At 45.8% G+C, this 17,200-nt stretch overlaps 1 protein-coding gene across 1 annotated transcript in view; it reads right to left on the reverse strand.

The window, feature by feature from the left end:
- The window catches only part of LOC141127852 (lysozyme g-like), a 46,390-nt gene that overhangs the window by 20,024 nt on the left and 9,166 nt on the right, over nt 1–17,200 (reverse strand). Inside the window, exons 2-3 of the mRNA XM_073614693.1 lie at nt 11,401–11,423; nt 9,388–9,468 (exon numbers count right to left, since the gene is read on the reverse strand). Coding sequence (XP_073470794.1) covers nt 9,388–9,468; nt 11,401–11,404 — 85 coding nt within the window. The 5' untranslated portion in view covers nt 11,405–11,423. The remainder of the gene's footprint in view (nt 1–9,387; nt 9,469–11,400; nt 11,424–17,200) is intronic.

Below are 17,200 nucleotides of genomic sequence, written 5' to 3' on the forward strand. Positions count from 1 at the left end.
AAAATCAAATGGAGATGTCAGACCCATCCTGGATCTAAAGGATCTAAACCGATTCCTAAAGATTTGATCTTTTCGCATGGAATCAATTCGGTCAGTAGTCTCCATCCTACAAGGAGGAGAATTTCTGGCATCAATAGACATCAAGGATGCGTACCTGCATGTACCCATTTTCCCTGCTCATCAAAAGTACTTGTGCTTCGAAATAGAAAAATGCCATTTTCAGTTTGTAGCCCTGCCTTTCGGGCTAGCCACTGCACATCGGGTGTTTACAAAGATCTTGGCTCCTCCTCTGGCCAGATTAAGGGCCCAAGCTATAACTGTCATAGCATACCTAGACGACCTGCTCTTGATAGACCGGTCGGTAGCCTGCTTGAGCCGGAACTTGGTGACCACAGTCAACTACTTGGAATACCTAGGTTGGATTCTCAACCTAGAAAAGTCTTTCTTAAAACCAGTAAGAAGACTAGAGTATTTGGGCTTGGTCATAGATACAAGCCAAGAGAAGGTATTTTTACCTCAGGCAAAGATCAGTGCCTTAAGAGAGCTGATTCAGGTAGTCAGGACCAAAAAGGGTCCTTCTGTCCGTCTTTGTGTGAGGCTGTTGGGAAAGATGGTGGCTTCATTCGAAGCAGTTCCCTATGCTCAGTTTCATTCAAGACTGCTGCAACACAGTATCCTGTCTGCTTGGAACAAGAAGGTACAGGCATTAGATTTTCCGATGCACCTGTCTCCTACAGTGCGTCAGAGCCTCAGTTGGTGGTTAATACCCGAAAGCCTGCAGAAAGGGAAATCCTTTTTACTGGTTACCTGGACAGTGGTAACAACGGATGCCAGTCTTTCAGGTTGGGGAGCAGTTCTGGAACAGTCTGCGGTCCAGGGGGAATGGTCCAAAATCGAGAAGATCTTACCCATCAACATTCTGGAGATCCGTGCGGCGTATCTAGCCCTAAGGGCCTGGACTCTCAGGCTACAGGGTTGCCCTGTCAGGATCCAGTCCAACAATGCCACAGCAGTGCCTTATATCAATCATCAAGGAGGCACCAGGAGTCGTGCAGCTGAGAGAGAAGTGAACCAGATTTTAGTCTGGGCAGAAAAGCATGTGCCATGCATATCGGCAGTTTTCATTCCAGGGATAGAGAACTGGCAGGCGGACTCTATGAGTCGCCAGCGGTTAGTCCCGGGGGAATGGTCTCTTCACCCCGATGTCTTTTGGGCCATATGCCAAAGATGGGGGGTACCAGATGTAGATCTCTTTGCATACAGGGTCAACAAAAAGGTCGACAAGTTTGTGGCAAGAACAAGGGATCCTCTTGCATGCGGGACAGATGCGTTGGTGATTCCGTGGCATCAGTTCTCACTGATTTATGCGTTTCCTCCTATTATGCTACTACCACGGCTCCTTTGCAGGATCCGGCAGGAGAAGAAGTCGGTACTTCTGGTGGCCCCAGCATGGCCCAGAAGAGCTTGGTATGCAGAGATAGTAAGAATGACAGTGGGTTCCCCGTGGACCCTACCGTCACGTCCAGACCTGTTATCTCAAGGTCCAGTGTTCCATCCTGCCTTACAAATGCTAAATTTGATGGTTTGGCTATTGAAACCCACGTTCTGAAGAGTCGTGGGCTTTCAGGTCCTGTGATCTCTACCTTAATCAATGCAAGGAAGCCAGCTTCCAGAGTGATTTATTATAGAGTTTGGAAGACTTATGTATCCTGGTGTGAAGCCAGGGGTTGGCATCCCAGAAAATATGTCCTAGGTAGAATTCTTGACTTTCTACAAATAGGATTAGAGATGAAGCTGTCCTTGAGTACCATCAAGGGCCAGGTCTCGGCCTTATCAGTATTATTTCAACGACCACTTGCTTCACATTCTTTGGTCCGAAGCTTTATGCAGGGGGTGACGCGTCCTAATCCTCCGGTTAAGGCGCCCCTAAACCCCTGGGACTTGAATTTGGTTCTGTCAGTTTTACAGAAACAGCCTTTTGAACCCATACGTCAGATTCCTTTGGTGTTGTTGACAAGAAAGTTAATTTTCCTGGTAGCCATTTTTTCTGCTAGAAGAGTATCAGAATTAGCAGCCCTTTCCTGTAAAGAGCCTTATTTGATCATGTATAAGGATAGAGTGGTATTGCACCCTCATCCTAGATTTCTACCAAAGGTGGTTTCAGATTTCCATCTAAACCAAGATATTGTTCTGCCTTCCTTTTTTCCAGATCCCTGTTCCACGGAAGAAAGTCACTACATTCGTTGGATGTAGTAAGGGCAGTCAAGGCCTATCTGGAAGCAACTGCTCAAGTTCGCAAACGTATGTTTTGTTCATACTACCAGAAGGTCCCAATAGAGGGCAGGCAGCGTCAAAGTCTACCCTTTCGAAATGGATTCAACAAATGATTATTCAGGCTTACGGTTTGAAACAAAAAATTCCACCTTTTCAAATCAGGGCACACTCCACAAGGGCGATTAGTGGCTCTTGGGCGGTGCATCACCGGGCCTCTATGGCTCAAATCTGCAAGGCCGCAACCTGGTCTTCAGTCCATACATTCACCAGATTTTATCAGGTGGATGTGGGAAGGCATGAGGATATCGCCTTTGGGCGTAGTGTGCTGCAGGCAGCAGTACGAGGTCCTCAGGTCTGATTACACCCTATTTGTGTGGTCCCCTCAAATAGCATTGCTCTTGGACGTCCCATCAGTAATTACTGAGGCTCTGTGTCCCGTGATGTATGAGAAAGAAAATAGGATTTTTTATAACAGCTTACCTGTAAAATCATTTTCTTTCGATGGACATCACGGGACACAGAGGTCCCGCCCCTCTTCTAATACAGTTATATTGCTTTGCTACAAAACTGAGGTATCCCCAGTAAGGGAAGGGTTATATAGGGGGTTGAACTTCCTGTCTAGGGTGTGACCAGTGTCCAATCACCTTGTGATACCCATATAACCCATCAGTAATTACTGAGGCTCTGTGTCCCGTGATGTCCATCAAAAGAAAAGGATTTTACAGGTAAGCTGTTATAAAAAATCCTATTTTTGCACACTGGTACTGTCTAGTATTCCAATGTTTCTTTTCTCCCTCAATTTTTCTCCATCACTCAGCTAATCTGACCCCAGTGCTGACAGAGAGGGGCAGGGGGGGGGTCATTGGTTGTTAGGACGTTGGCGGCTAGAAGGTCGTAATTGTGCACAATGAAAACCTGTGGCTTTGTGTAACTAAAAGGCAGGCTTCATCCATCTGCTGGCTTTTTGGGGCAATTTTTAGACATTTTGCCAAGGCACCCCTGACGAAACCTCAAGGCACCCCAGTTGGAAAAAGGCTGCCCTATTTTAACCTTGTCATCACTCCCTCATTGCTCCTTCCGCCATCACAGCTGGCACTAAAATTCTCTGTTAATAACTATGCAAATAATGTACTGAGCAACACTGCTCAGTCCTACTGATTGGCTACTAGACTTGAGCACTGTTACAGTGAATGCGGGCACATGTTCCCCCATATCCAAAAGAAGTGGAAGGAGAAGAAGGGTAGCACTGGGCAAGGTAATTGTGAGTGGGCTGGGGAGGCCTCTTTGTGGAGATGCTGTCACTAGAACAGGTACGTTTAACCACTTGACGACCGCCTCACGCAGATATACTGTGGCAGAATGGCACGGGCAGGCAGAATCACGTACCTGTACATGATCTGCCTCCCGCAGGCAGGGGTTCCGATCGGACCCCCCCCCGGTGCCCGAGGCGGTTGGCTTGTGACTGGGAGCGATGAGAGGCAAGGGGGAGACCATCCATTCGTCGCCCCCCCTCGCGATCGCTCCCAGCCAATCAGCTTCTTCCTCTGCTGCTGTATGCTAAACAGCAGCAAAGGAAATGATGTCATCTCTCCTCGGCTCTGTATTTTCCGTTCCGGCGCCGAGGAGAGAAGACATCAATGTGAGTGCACAACACTACACACTCAGTAGAACATGCCAGGCACACAAAACACGCCCGATCACCCCCCAATCACCCCTCCCCCCCTGTCACACTGACACCAAGCAGTTTTTTTTTTTTCTGCATGGTGTCAGTTTGTGACAGTTAGTGTGGTAGGGCAGTTAGTGTACCCCCCTAACCCCCCCTAATAAAGTTTTAACCCCTTGATCACCCCCCCCTGTCGCCAGTGTCACTAAGCGATCATTTTTCTGATCGCTGTATTAGTGTCACTGGTGACGCTAGTCAGGGAGGTAAATATTTAGGTTCGCCGTCAGCATTTTATAGCGTCAGGGACTCCCATAAACTACCCAATAAAGGTTTTAACCCCTTGATTGCCCCCTAGTTAACCCTTTCACCAGTGATCACCATATAACTGTTACGGGTGATGCTGGTTAGTTAGTTCATTTTTTATAGTGTCAGGGCACCCGCCGTTTATTACCGAATAAAGGTTTAGCCCCCTGATCGCCCGGCGGTGATATGCGTCGCCCCAGGCAGCGTCAGATTAGCGCCAGTACCGCTAACACCCACGCACGCAGCATACACCTCCCTTAGTGGTATAGTATCTGAACGGATCAATATCTGATCCGATCAGATCTATACTAGGGTCCCCAGCAGTTTAGGGTTCCCAAAAACACAGTGTTAGCGGGATCAGCCCAGATACCTGCTAGCACCTGCGTTTTGCCCCTCCGCCCGGCCCAGCCCACCCAAGTGCAGTATCGATCGATCACTGTCACTTACAAAACACTAAACGCATAACTGCAGCGTTCGCAGAGTCAGGCCTGATCCCTGCGATCGCTAACAGTTTTTTTGGTAGCGTTTTGGTGAACTGGCAAGCATCAGTGGCCTAGTACACCCCGGTCGTAGTCAAACCAGCACTGCAGTAACACTTGGTGACATGGCGAGTCCCATAAGTGCAGTTCAAGCTGGTGAGGTGGCAAGCACAAGTAGTGTCCCGCTGCCACCAAGAAGAAGACAAACACAGGCCTGTCGTGCCCATAATACCCTTCCTGCTGCATTCGCCAATCCTAATAATTGGGAACCCACCACTTCTGCAGCGCCCGTACTTCCCCTATTCACATCCCCAACCAAATGCAGTCGGCTGCATGAGAGGCATTTTCTTTATGTCCTCCTGAGTACCCCTACCCAACGAACCCCCCCAAAAAGATGTCGTGTCTGCAGCAAGTGCGGATATAGGCGTGACGCCCGCTATTATTGTCCCTCCTGTCCTGACAATCCTCGTCTTTGCATTGGTGAATGTTTTGAACGCTACCATGCACTAGTTGAGTGTTAGCATAGGGTACAGCATTGCACAGACTAGGCACACTTTCACAGGGTCTCCCAAGATGCCATCGTATTTTGAGAGACCCGAACCTAGAACCGGTTACCGTTATAAAAGTTACAGTTACAAAATAAAGTGTAACACAAAAAAAATATAAAATAAAAAAAAATTGTTGTCGTTTTATTGTCCTCTCTCTCTCTCTATTCTCTCTATTGTTCTGCTCTTTTTTACTGTATTCTATTCTGCAATGTTTTATTGTTATTATGTTTTATCATATTTGCTTTTCAGGTATGCAATTTTTTATACTTTACCGTTTACTGTGTTTTATTGTTAACCATTTTTTTTTCCTTCAGGTACTCAATTCACGACTTTGAGTGGTTATACCAGAATGATGCCTGCAGGTTTAGGTATCATTCTTTTCAGTCAGTGGTCGGCTTTCATGTAAAAGCAATCCTAGCGGCTTATTTAGCCTCTAGACTGCTTTTACAAGCAGTGGGAGGGAATGCCCCCCCCACCGTCTTCCCTGTTTTTCTCTGGCTCTCCTGTCTAAGCAGGAAACCTGAGAATGCAGCCGGTGATTCAGCCAGCTGACCTTAGAGCTGATCAGAGACCAGAGTGGCTCCAAACATCTCTATGGCCTAAGAAACCGGAAGCTACGAGCATTTCATGACTTAGATTTCGCCAGATGTAAACAGCGCCATTGGGAAAGCATTTTATGACACCGATCTTGGTGTGATCAGATGCTTTGAGGGGCAGAGGAGAGATCTAGGGTCTAATAGACCCCAATTTTTTTTTTCAAAAAAAGAGTACCTGTCACTACTTATTGCTATCATAGTGGATATTTACATTCCCTGGGATAACAATAAAAATGATTAAAAAAAAAAAAAAATGAAAGGAACAGTTTAAAAATAAGATAAATAAAACAAAAAAATAATAAAGGGAAAAAAAAAAAAAAAAAAAAAAAAGCACCCCTGTTCACCCCTGCTTTCGTGCTAAGGCGAACGCAAGCGTCGGTCTGGCGTCAAATGTAAACAGCAATTGCACCATGCATGTGAGGTATCACCACGAAGGTCAGATCGAGGGTAGTAATTTTAGCAGTAGACCTCCTCTGTAAATCTAAAGTGGTGACCTGTAAAGGCTTTTAAAAATGTATTTATTTTATTGCGCAACGTTTGTGCGCAATTTTAAAGCATGTCATGTTTGGTATCCATGTACTCGGCCTAAAATCATCTTTTTTATTTCATCAAACATTTGGGCAATATAGTGTGTTTTAGTGCATTAAAATTTTAAAAAAGCGTGTTTTTTCCCCCAAAAATGCGTTTGAAAAATCGCTGCGCAAATACTGTGTGAAAAAAAAAAATGAAACACCCACCATTTTAATCTGTAGGGCATTTGCTTTAAAAAAATATATAATGTTTGGGGGTTCAAAGTAATTTTCTTGCAAAAAAAAATAATTTTTTCATGTAAACAAAAAGTGTCAGAAAGGGCTTTGTCTTCAAGTGGTTAGAAGAGTGGGTGATGTGTGACATAAGCTTCTAAATGTTGTGCATAAAATGCCAGGACAGTTCAAACCCCCCCCCAATGACCCCATTTTGGAAAGTAGACACCCCCAAGCTATTTGCTGAGAGGCATGTTGAGTCCATGGAATATTTTATATTGTGACACAAGTTGCGGGAAAAGGACAAATTTCTTTTTTTTGCACAAAGTTGTCACAAAATGATATATTGCTCAAACATGCCATGGGAATATGTGAAATTACACCCCAAAATACATTCTGTTGCTTCTCCTGAGTATGGGGATACCACATGTGTGAGACTTTTTTTGGGAGTCTAACCGCACACGGGACCCCGAAAACCAAGCACCGCCTTTAGGCTTTCTAAGGGCGTAAATTTTTGATTTCACTCTTCACTGCCTATCACAGTTTCGGAGGCCATGGAATGCCCAGGTGGCACCCCCCCCCCCCCCAATGACCCTATTTTGGAAAGTAGACACCCCAAGCTATTTGCTGAGAGGTATAGTGAGTATTTTGCAGACCTCACTTTTTGTCACAAAGTTTTGAAAATTGAAAAAAAAAAAATTTTCTCTTCTTGTCTTTCTTCATTTTAAAAAACAAATGAGAGCTGCAAAATACTCACCATGCCTCTCCGCAAATAGCTTAGGGTGTATACTTTCCAAAATGGGGTCATTTGGGGGGGGGGGGGGTTGTGCCACCTGGGCATTCCATGGCCTCCGAAACTGTGATAGGCAGTGAAGAGTGAAATCAAAATATTACACCCTTAGAAATCCTGAAGGCGGTGATTGGTTTTCGGGGCCCCGTACGCGGTTAGGCTCCCAAAAAGTCCCACACATGTGGTATCCCCATACTCAGGAGAAGCAGCTAAATGTATTTTGGGGTGCAATTCCACATATGCCCATGGCATGTGTGAGCAATATATCATTTAGTGACAACTTTGTGCAAAAAAAAAAAAAAAAAAGTGTCACTTTCCCGCAACTTGTGTCAAAATATAAAATATTCCATGGACTCAACATACCTCTCAGCAAATAGCTTGGGGTGTCTACTTTCCAAAATGGGGTCATTTGGGGGGGTTTTGTGCCATCTGGGCATTTTATGGCCTTCAAAACTGTGATAGGTAGTGAGGAGTAAAATCAAAAATTTACGCCCTTAGAAAACCTGAAGGCGGTGATTGGTTTTCAGGGCCCCGTACGCGGCTAGGCTCCCAAAAAGTCCCACACATGTTGTATCCCCGTACTCAGGAGAAGCAGCTGAATGTATTTTGGGGTGCAATTCCACATATGCCCATGGCCTGTGTGAGCAATATATCATTTAGTGACAACTTTTTGTAATTTTTTTTTTGTCATTATTCAATCACTTGGGACAAAAAAAAAAATTAATATTCAATGGGCTCAACATGCCTCTTAGCAATTTCCTTGGGGTGTCTACTTTCCAAAATGGGGTCATTTGTGGGGGGTTTGTACTGCCCTGCCATTTTAGCACCTCAAGAAATGACATAGGCAGTCATAAACTAAAAGCTGTGTAAATTACAGAAAATGTACCCTAGTTTGTAGACGCTATAACTTTTGCGCAAACCAATAAATATATGCTTGACATTTTTTTTTCCAAAGACATGTGGCCGAATACATTTTGGCCTAAATGTATGACTAAAATTGAGTTTATTGGATTTTTTTTTATAACAAAGTAGAAAATGTCATTTTTTTTTTTTAATTTTTGGTCTTTTTCCGTTTATAGCGCAAAAAAAAAAAAAAAACGCAGAGGTGATCATATAACAACATTGTGGGAAGAAAAGGACGAAAAATTTGTTTGGGTACAGCATTGCATGACCGCGCAATTAGCAGTTAAAGCGACACAGTGCCAAATTGTAAAAAGTGCTCTGGTCAGGAAGGGGGTAAATCCTTCCGGGGCTGAAGTGGTTAAAGGTAGCATAGTCTAATGACCAAAGAATTTACTTTTATAAATCTGAACCTGCTCTCTTCTCATTTTAACATGGAATGAAGGAAATTAATCCCACTTTTATAAAACACTTGTCTCCACTACAAGATTTCCCCTTATTTGAGAAAAAAACATTTTCCCTCACCTCCTCTTTTGGTGACTACTGTAAAAATTTGTATTTCACATCAGTTTCTATCCAATTAACAATGCTCACCAAGACAAACCTCTATCCGAAACTATTGGGCCCCTTTCACACTGGCAGAGTCTGCCAGTGGATCCGCCTGCTCAGCGAGGGATTTCTCCGCTGAACGGGCAGATGACAGGTCCATGTCCGCTGATGCAGAGCGGACATGGACACAGATGCTTTCCTCTATAGGTGATCAGATGGAAATGGACCGCCGGTACGTTTCTCTCAGACTGTCATCCGATCCAATAGACGGACGGGGAACTGATCCCCAACAGTCTGTTTCTAGCGGATAGGATCGGATGTCGGCAGGTGTCAACGGACACTGCTCTATAGAGGGTAATGGGTGGTCCGATCAGGTCCGATCCGATTGGCCAGTCCGTGTGAAAGGGGCCAAAATGTTTTGGATATACATTATTAGTTTTGTGCAAGTATGTACATGTGCACAGAAAATACAGTGCAGGAGATGAATCAAGTTGAATTAATTTAACCATATGCATTAAAGTACAGAATGTGACGGGACTCACCTGAAATATTTTCCCCATCTTGACGGCCGGTTTCAGGTGAGGCACCAGTAGCAGGAATATCGTTGAGATTACCATATTTGGCTGTAAAAGACAAGTTACAGTTGAAAAAAGTATTTTGATCCAGGCAGATAACTATGCAAATTCAGAAAGCTTTTTCAGGTAGACAAATGCCTATCTCTCCCTCTCTCTCTCTCTTAGACATATTACACTGTGGCCTGAGGGTGGCAGTATTCATCTGCATGCTAAGGGCTCCAGCCTGCATGTGATCACTGTCATAGCTGAGAGTAATCACATGTTTAGGAACCACTTTGATTGGTTCCCAATCATCCGTGGTGGCACCAGCTGTCAGTGACACAACCCAGTGAGGGGCTTTGGTGAGATGTCAGGGGTCTTAACAGACCCCTGACATCTCCCCTTTGAGACAGGGTAAGGGACTGAGGACACAGATTCCCCAGTCCCTTTCTTTGCAGCGTCAGCTGCTCTGAAGATGTATGGAGAGGAGACAGCAGCTCCTCTCCATTCATAACTGAAGAATTGTAAGCACAGTTTACGATGCTCAGGTATGAATGGACAGTCAGTGACTCTGTCCATTCAGAAAAGAAAGGAGCCTGGAAATGACATATTTACCGGCTCATTCCTCTGCTCTCCATCCTGAAAGATCTGGGACAGGGGGAGGAGCACAGGGATGAGTACATGGAGAAGGACCAGAGGAGCACACAGAGCACACAGAGGGGTAGCGGAGGAGGATACAGGGGACAGTCAAGGAAGATCGGTGTGGCAGTGAGGGGAGTTACAATCACAGATCTCCCTGTGTGGCTTTCAATAAAGCAGCTGAAAGCCACGGGGGGGGGGGGGGAGAAGGAGAAGCAGCTGTCAGCTGCTTTATTAAAAGCCACAGAGGGAGATCAGTGATTGTAACTCCCCCCACCGATCGTACACTCTGATCAGCACTCCCTGCCATTGGCTGAGAGCGCTGAGCGGGAGTTGGGTGGCTGCTGGTTTTCCAGCATGCATGTCTGACAAAAGCCATCCAAATGGCCAGCTTCTGCCAGACAGACCGACATACACACTGGCAGAATGTTGGTATTTTTTGTACCGGCAAATGTCTCCCGACATTCTACCCATGTACAGGGCTTTACACGCTTTGTTAAAACAGTCAGTGTTCAAATCTAGTACAATTGATAGGATGATATCTACCTGCACAGTACAGACAGAGTTAATTATGGCAAACACAGCTTCCCTGCCCCTCTAAAAACAAACAGAGCGATGCAGAATTTTTCTTTTTGGAATTTGGCTGCAACAGTGAAAATATCTTTAACACCCCGGTCACACTTGGGCGATAAGGAGTCGCGAGCAGAACCGACACAATTCTCCCTGCGATTCCAAATCGCAGAAAAATGGACAACAAGCGTTTTGGGTGCCATTCATCCTGAATCCAAAAATTTGGTCCCTGAGCTTCGTTGGCACGACAAACGTGCAAGGGCAGCCCAGTCAAGTGAACGAACAGAACATGCGAAAACTCGCGTGAATCTCGCTTTTCAACCGACGTTCCTACTAAGCCATATGTGAACGAGGCCTAAACTGACTGATTGTTATGGATTACTGCACCTGTCACCTCACTGATAGTTTTTACTCCTACTTATTGAATAAATCTATCATTATAAATTGACTACAACAGTTGTCCATTACAAATTGTCATACAATTGAAGCACATCCACAAATGTCTAGTTGGGACACTCAACGCTAATCAACTACCTATTTAACAGGATGTTAATGGATTTTCTGATAAAACCAAACTGCAAGCCTTTAGTTATTTAAAATAGCCACAAAATAATTAGAATAATCATCTTGTTAGGGATATCACATTCTGACAGCCTAACTAGTTTTAAGATAGCATGTTCTTATTTGTATGTGTTGTCCATTGCCAGTTTGGCACCACTGCTTTGGTATAACATCAGCTTTCTATAGTCTCCACCAAAGATAACATTTTGATAGTGACGATTGAATACTCACACATGATGGCTTTTCAAATGTTCCTAGTAACAGAAAACATAATGTTATCAATAAAATCAGTTAACAACAATTGTAGTTTTGTCATTTTAGAAAGTTTATCAAATTGTAATTATACAGAGAATGTAATCTAATAAAATACTTACACACTTTTTTTTTTATAACTGTATGCTCACCACTGCTGATTAATATGTTATTTAATCTACTCATATTAAAATATTTTATCTTTTTTTAGCCATATTTCACACCACACGTTTTTGGAAAATCTTGAAGCAAGCAGCACTTGCTCTGTTTTAAAGGATAATTCTAAACAGTTATTCAAGGCAGCGCTATAAGTAATGCTGGCCATACACTATGGGAAAAATTGTTCAAGCTCGTTTTCGAATAATGAACATTCGGTCGTGAGAGCGATAAATCATTCAATGGACATAAATGAATCAGTTTTTCGATTGTTTTGTCACATATGCCTAGTGCAAACAGTTTGGGCGAGAAACACATTAACCTTTCAATTTATCATTAATTCGGCAGAATTTTCCACCCTGTTCCTTTGATATTTTGGCTCTAAAAATTTAAAACTGATTTTTCTATTTGTGGCCATTAACTGGACGAAAAACAAACGAATGGTCCAAATGACAGATTTTCGAACAATTTTTTCGGCTAGTGTATGGCCAGCATTAGGCTACCCAAAGCATAAATCATGCAACAAACTTCAGCAAACAGCTAAAGTGTGCCATAATAAGCCCATAAACAGTGAATAATAGGTCCTGAAATAGTGAATCTTCACAGGGTCTTGTATCAATACACATAAAAGTGCCTGGGACACCCGACTTTCCTTCTGTTATTTGCACCACGTTTCTCTACACAGACAAACAAATGCGCTCACCCCTCCAAAGGCCTTCGTTATAAGCAGGGCCGGACTTACCATTAGGCGTGACTGGGCTCCAGCCCATGGGCCCTGGCCAATAGGGGGCCCCGAGGACCCCGCCTGTTTCGAAAGCCGCCGATAGCAGCCGAAAGCCGCCGAGATACACAGGACATCCGGCTCTGTATCTCGGCGGTGCCATTTTTAAACTGAAAGGCTGAAATGACAAGGCAGCAATGACACTGGAGCAAGGCTACAATGACAAGTCTGCAAATGACACTGGGGCAAGGTTACACTGACAAGGCTGCAGATGGACACTGACAAGGCTGCAGATTGACACTGACAAGGCTGCATTGATGGGCATTTAAATGTAAGTTTTTTTCCTTAAACTTCCCTCCTAAAAGTTTTTTTTCCCTCCTAAACTTGGGGTGCGTGTTATACGCCGGTGCACGTTATACGCCCATAAATACGGTAATCATTATTTTATCCATTTTTATTGCTTTTATTATTCGTGGACCCAGGACGAATACCAGTACAGTATCCCCCACTTATACGCTTATATATGATCTACTTTTGTGAGTAGCCATGTGGCTGTTTTGTCTTGTCCAATTAAACAGAAGTTCTTTAATACTGCACTGAGTCTGGTGCACCTTGTCCTTTTCTATTTCTGTTTTATAGAGCTGTGCATATGTATAGAAGGGTAGGGCCCGAAAGTGACTCAGGCCCAGGGGCCCCCACCACCCTAAGTCCTGCCCTGGTTATAAGAGGTCTTAAGCACGCCAGATGTATAACACCTTACCGTTGATCCAGGGGTTCCCTACCACAGCTGCAGGATGTTTCCCTCTTTAGGTCAATAATGCACTCTTCATCCTCTCTCATTAGAGACAAAAATAATCACTCCTAGTGCTCTCTGTATAATGCTTTATTAAACTATACAGCAATATTGTACTCACATAAAATGAGTGGCATAGAGATTTGTGACAGGATCATACAGCAACCAGGCATAAGTTCTAGTATACAAGCCTACAAGATCAGAGGTTGGAGTGTGCAGGTGCCAACACGCTCTATTTATAAAGCCTTCAGGCTGCATTCACACTGACTTGCAGACATCCCAACTTGCAAAAACTTGTTTCATGGAGGTGGCAAACTAATTTCAGGAAGGCGGTGGCACCTCCCCCCCCCCCCCCCCGCTCACCAATTTAACACAGCTAGAGGATGATCAAAGTAAATTGAATCAGTATACAGAGGTTTAATTCTTCTGAGAGAAATTATAGGAACACTAACGACCATGACCACTTCAGTGATTTGGAGTGGTCATGGTGGTAGGTGTCAGTATGTGCAGTGTTTCTGCTTAAAACAGGTGGGGGGGGGGTCGCTGAGAGCAAAGGGGGGGGAGACTGACAGAGAGATGGGGGCTGAGAGAGAGAGAGAGAGAGAGAGAGAGAGAGAGAGAGAGAGAGGCTCAGAGAGAGGGTGGTGGACAGAGAGAGCGGGCTGAGAGAGAGAGTGGATGGGCTGAGAGAGGGTGGCTGAGAGAGTGAGAGGGGGCTCAGAGAGAGGGGGGCTGAGAGGGGCTAAGAGAGAGGGTGGTGGACAGAGAGGGCGGGCTGAGAGAGAGAGAGAGAGAGAGAGAGAGAGAGAGAGAGAGAGAGAAGGTGGTTGAGAAAGAGAGAGGGAGGGGCTGAGACAGGGGGGGCTGACAGAGAGGGTGGCTGAGAGAGAGAGGGTGGGGGGCTGACAGAGAGGGTGGCTGAGAGAGATAGAGGGAGGAGGGTAGAGAGGGCTGAGAGAGAGGGAAGAAAGAGAGAGAAAGGGGGGTGAAAGAGAGGAGTGGGACGTATGTAGTTACAGTGGCGGGGCACTTATTGTGGAGTGCAGTGCTCAGTCAGAGAGTTGCTGTTGGTAGTGGGCAGGACTGTGTGGCCCCAGGGGTTAGGCTGGGGTCCGGGGTTTTGTCCCCCAGCTCAGGCATAGAAGAGGCTTTCACCTGCCACATAGTCCCAAGTCAGATAGATAAAGAAAAAGATAGACAGGGAAGCGGAGCCCAGACTGGGCTGACAGCATGTTTGGTTTAGGCTTGGAGAAGATGGAACATGAGTGGAGCTGTCCCCGGACACAGCATAGTATAGTGGGCAAGCTCCCTCCTCACCTGTGGAGGAGCTGTGCACCCCAAGCATGTACACTGTCCTCAGCTGTGCAGACTGTTACCTCCATGGGCACATGGGTGATTGAAGTCTGGGACAGCAGCCTCTCATGGGGCCCCCTACTGGCCCTGGGCCCTCAAGCAGTGCCCGTGTGCCCGAGCGGGCAGCCCGCCCCTGGATATTTGTGCACTGAGTACTATTCCCTATATATAACACTGACATCTGTACACTGAGTAGCACTCCATGTACAGATGTCAGTGTTGTACATAGGGTATAGTACTCACTAAGTGCTATTCCCAATATACAACACTGATCTCTGTACATGGAATGCTAGTACCTCTGGCACTGATTACTGTCAAATCTGTACACCAAGTGGCACTCAGTGTACAGATATCATTGTGCACTCAGTGTATATAGAATTCAGGGTTATTAGATATAGGTTAGGGAATAGCACCTGGTGGAAGGGCACTGGGCAGGAACACTCAGCCTGCTTGCTATACATTAAAGAAGTGTGACATATTAAACAGCTGGCCTGGCGATCACACACACTGACCTGCTGTGCTGCACACAGGCTGACAGCCCTGAGACCAGTCCATGCTGCAGTGCACCGTCTCTAGCTCTCTAAGTTTATCACCGGCTGTCCCCCATGGTGGGAATGTGGAGTGTGGGCGAGGCTGAGGCTGCAACCCCTCCCCCCCGTCGAAATCCCCAGGGAGAGAGATGGCCGGTGCAGCTGCCGTTGCCATCATCCCCATGGCTCCACGATCATTCTCTCATCCCAGCCAGCGCCTGAGTCCTTTCCTATAGCTGCATTAAGCGCCGGAAGATATGGGCAGGAGGGATGGACTGAGCCTCTTACAGGGCCCCCTACTGACCCCGGGCCCTCGGGCAGTGCCCAAGTGCCTGAATGGTCAGTTCGCCCCTGATACACTGCACTGCACAGGGTACTGCAGACATGGCTGCTGCTGTCACTCGCAGGTCAGGACCCAGACTAGTCCCTCTGCTGCATCAAGCCGCCGGGTGACAGACCGCGGGAGCCGGAGAAGGTGGGCGGTGCCAGTGCAGCACTGACATGGGCCTTGCTCCCGACCTGGCCTCACTCTGTGTGTGTGACATCACGTCACTGGTTGCTAGATGCCAGGCGGGGCAACCCTAGCAACCAGTTCCCCTGGTGTTCTATCAATTTCTGACCTCCGTCGTAAAGTGAGCGTGCATGCGCAGACTGGAAGGGCACTCCAGCTGAGTTGCCATTGCCAATCAGCTGGAGTGAGGTCAGCATAGCGCATTCGCACATCGTAGGAGGGTTTTTTTGATGGGCGATACCATTTCACGGGCACAAAAAAAGCTATGCAAAGAGCGGAGGGACTTCGTAGATGTCAGATTGTGCCTCGTTGTGAACCCACGGCGCAAAAGCGAGGCACAACCTGACAAATACGGTGTCCCTCAGCCGTTTGCATAGCATTAAATTGTGCCCGAGAAATGGTATCTCCCGTCGAAAAAAGGCTCCTACGATGTGCACATGCACTATGGGACGTCACTCCAGCTGATCGGCAACTCAGCTGGCATGCACTTTTTGATGGCGGGCACATATCGACAGAACGCCGGTGATCAGTTAGGGTGGCTGCCACTGGCTGTGGTTCATCCTCTTTTTCATTCTGGGACACTGTATTGTCCCGGAATGAAGGTCCCTGGGATCGGGGACAGAGATGGAAATTACAGAACAGTCCCGGGCAATCCAGGAAAAGTGGGCACCCTACCTGCAGCCAGGATATTATGCGGGTGTCAGGGAGCCGCATCCGAAATGCAGGAGACTTGGGATGTCTGCACTTGTGATAAAATGCAGGGAAAATGGATGTACATTTCCATTCATTTTATATGCATTTCAACAGGCGTTAACTAGCGTTGATCTGCATTTTAGCACACTTGTAAAATGCAGGCCAAGGCATTTTATGTGGTCAATGCATTTTATCGCAAGGCAGTGTGAATTCAGCCTCAATCTCCTGGCAAAGAAACAGCAGCTGCTCCTACTCACAGGCACTTACTAGGTCATGTATACCTCAATTTTCTGAATTAAGCCATCACCTAGCAACAGTAAACAAACGGCTGCTCCCCATTTACTGCTCCTAGACGCCGTCTAGGTCTTATATACCTCCATGGATCGAGCCATAATTTTTTAAACATATTAAGTGCATGTTAAAACAAACTAAAAAACACTGATTGATAAATAACGACAAAGGCATTCTATAAATAAATGAATAAATGGATGCAGGGGAAAATACATACAACTAGTGTGCTAACCTTCACTTCTGGGATATAGAAAAAGCTAGAAAGCACTGAAGGGGTGGAAATTGTATTTGGTTTTTATGTCAGAGAATCCAAATGGATTTTCAAAACTCAAGTTTTAACTTCCAAGGGATTGCATATTGAATTTGATGTAAATTGCATTATTAGCAACGCGTAAGGCCGGGTTCACACATGTGAGGCTGCAGGTACGTGTCTGGGATCTGGTGCATTCCTGTACACCGGTATAGGTGTGATTCCGGTCCAAATTTTAGACTGAATTCGCACCTGAACCAGACCCAAAGACACACCGGACCCTTTTGCAATCCAGACCGCAGCCGCCCCAGACATGTGTGAACCGGCTCCATAAAGCTGGTCTCACTTGCCTGTCATGTGAATTGGATGCAGAGAAAGCAGCATCCACTTCGCATATGTGTGAACCTAGCCTGAGTGGGTTTGTTTTTTTTGCAGTTTATTTGATTTTTGGCAGGGGGGGGGATTAATCAAGGTGAGCACA

This window comes from Aquarana catesbeiana, linkage group LG02 (assembly GCF_042186555.1).
Source record: "Aquarana catesbeiana isolate 2022-GZ linkage group LG02, ASM4218655v1, whole genome shotgun sequence".
Lineage (NCBI taxonomy): Eukaryota > Metazoa > Chordata > Amphibia > Anura > Ranidae > Aquarana > Aquarana catesbeiana.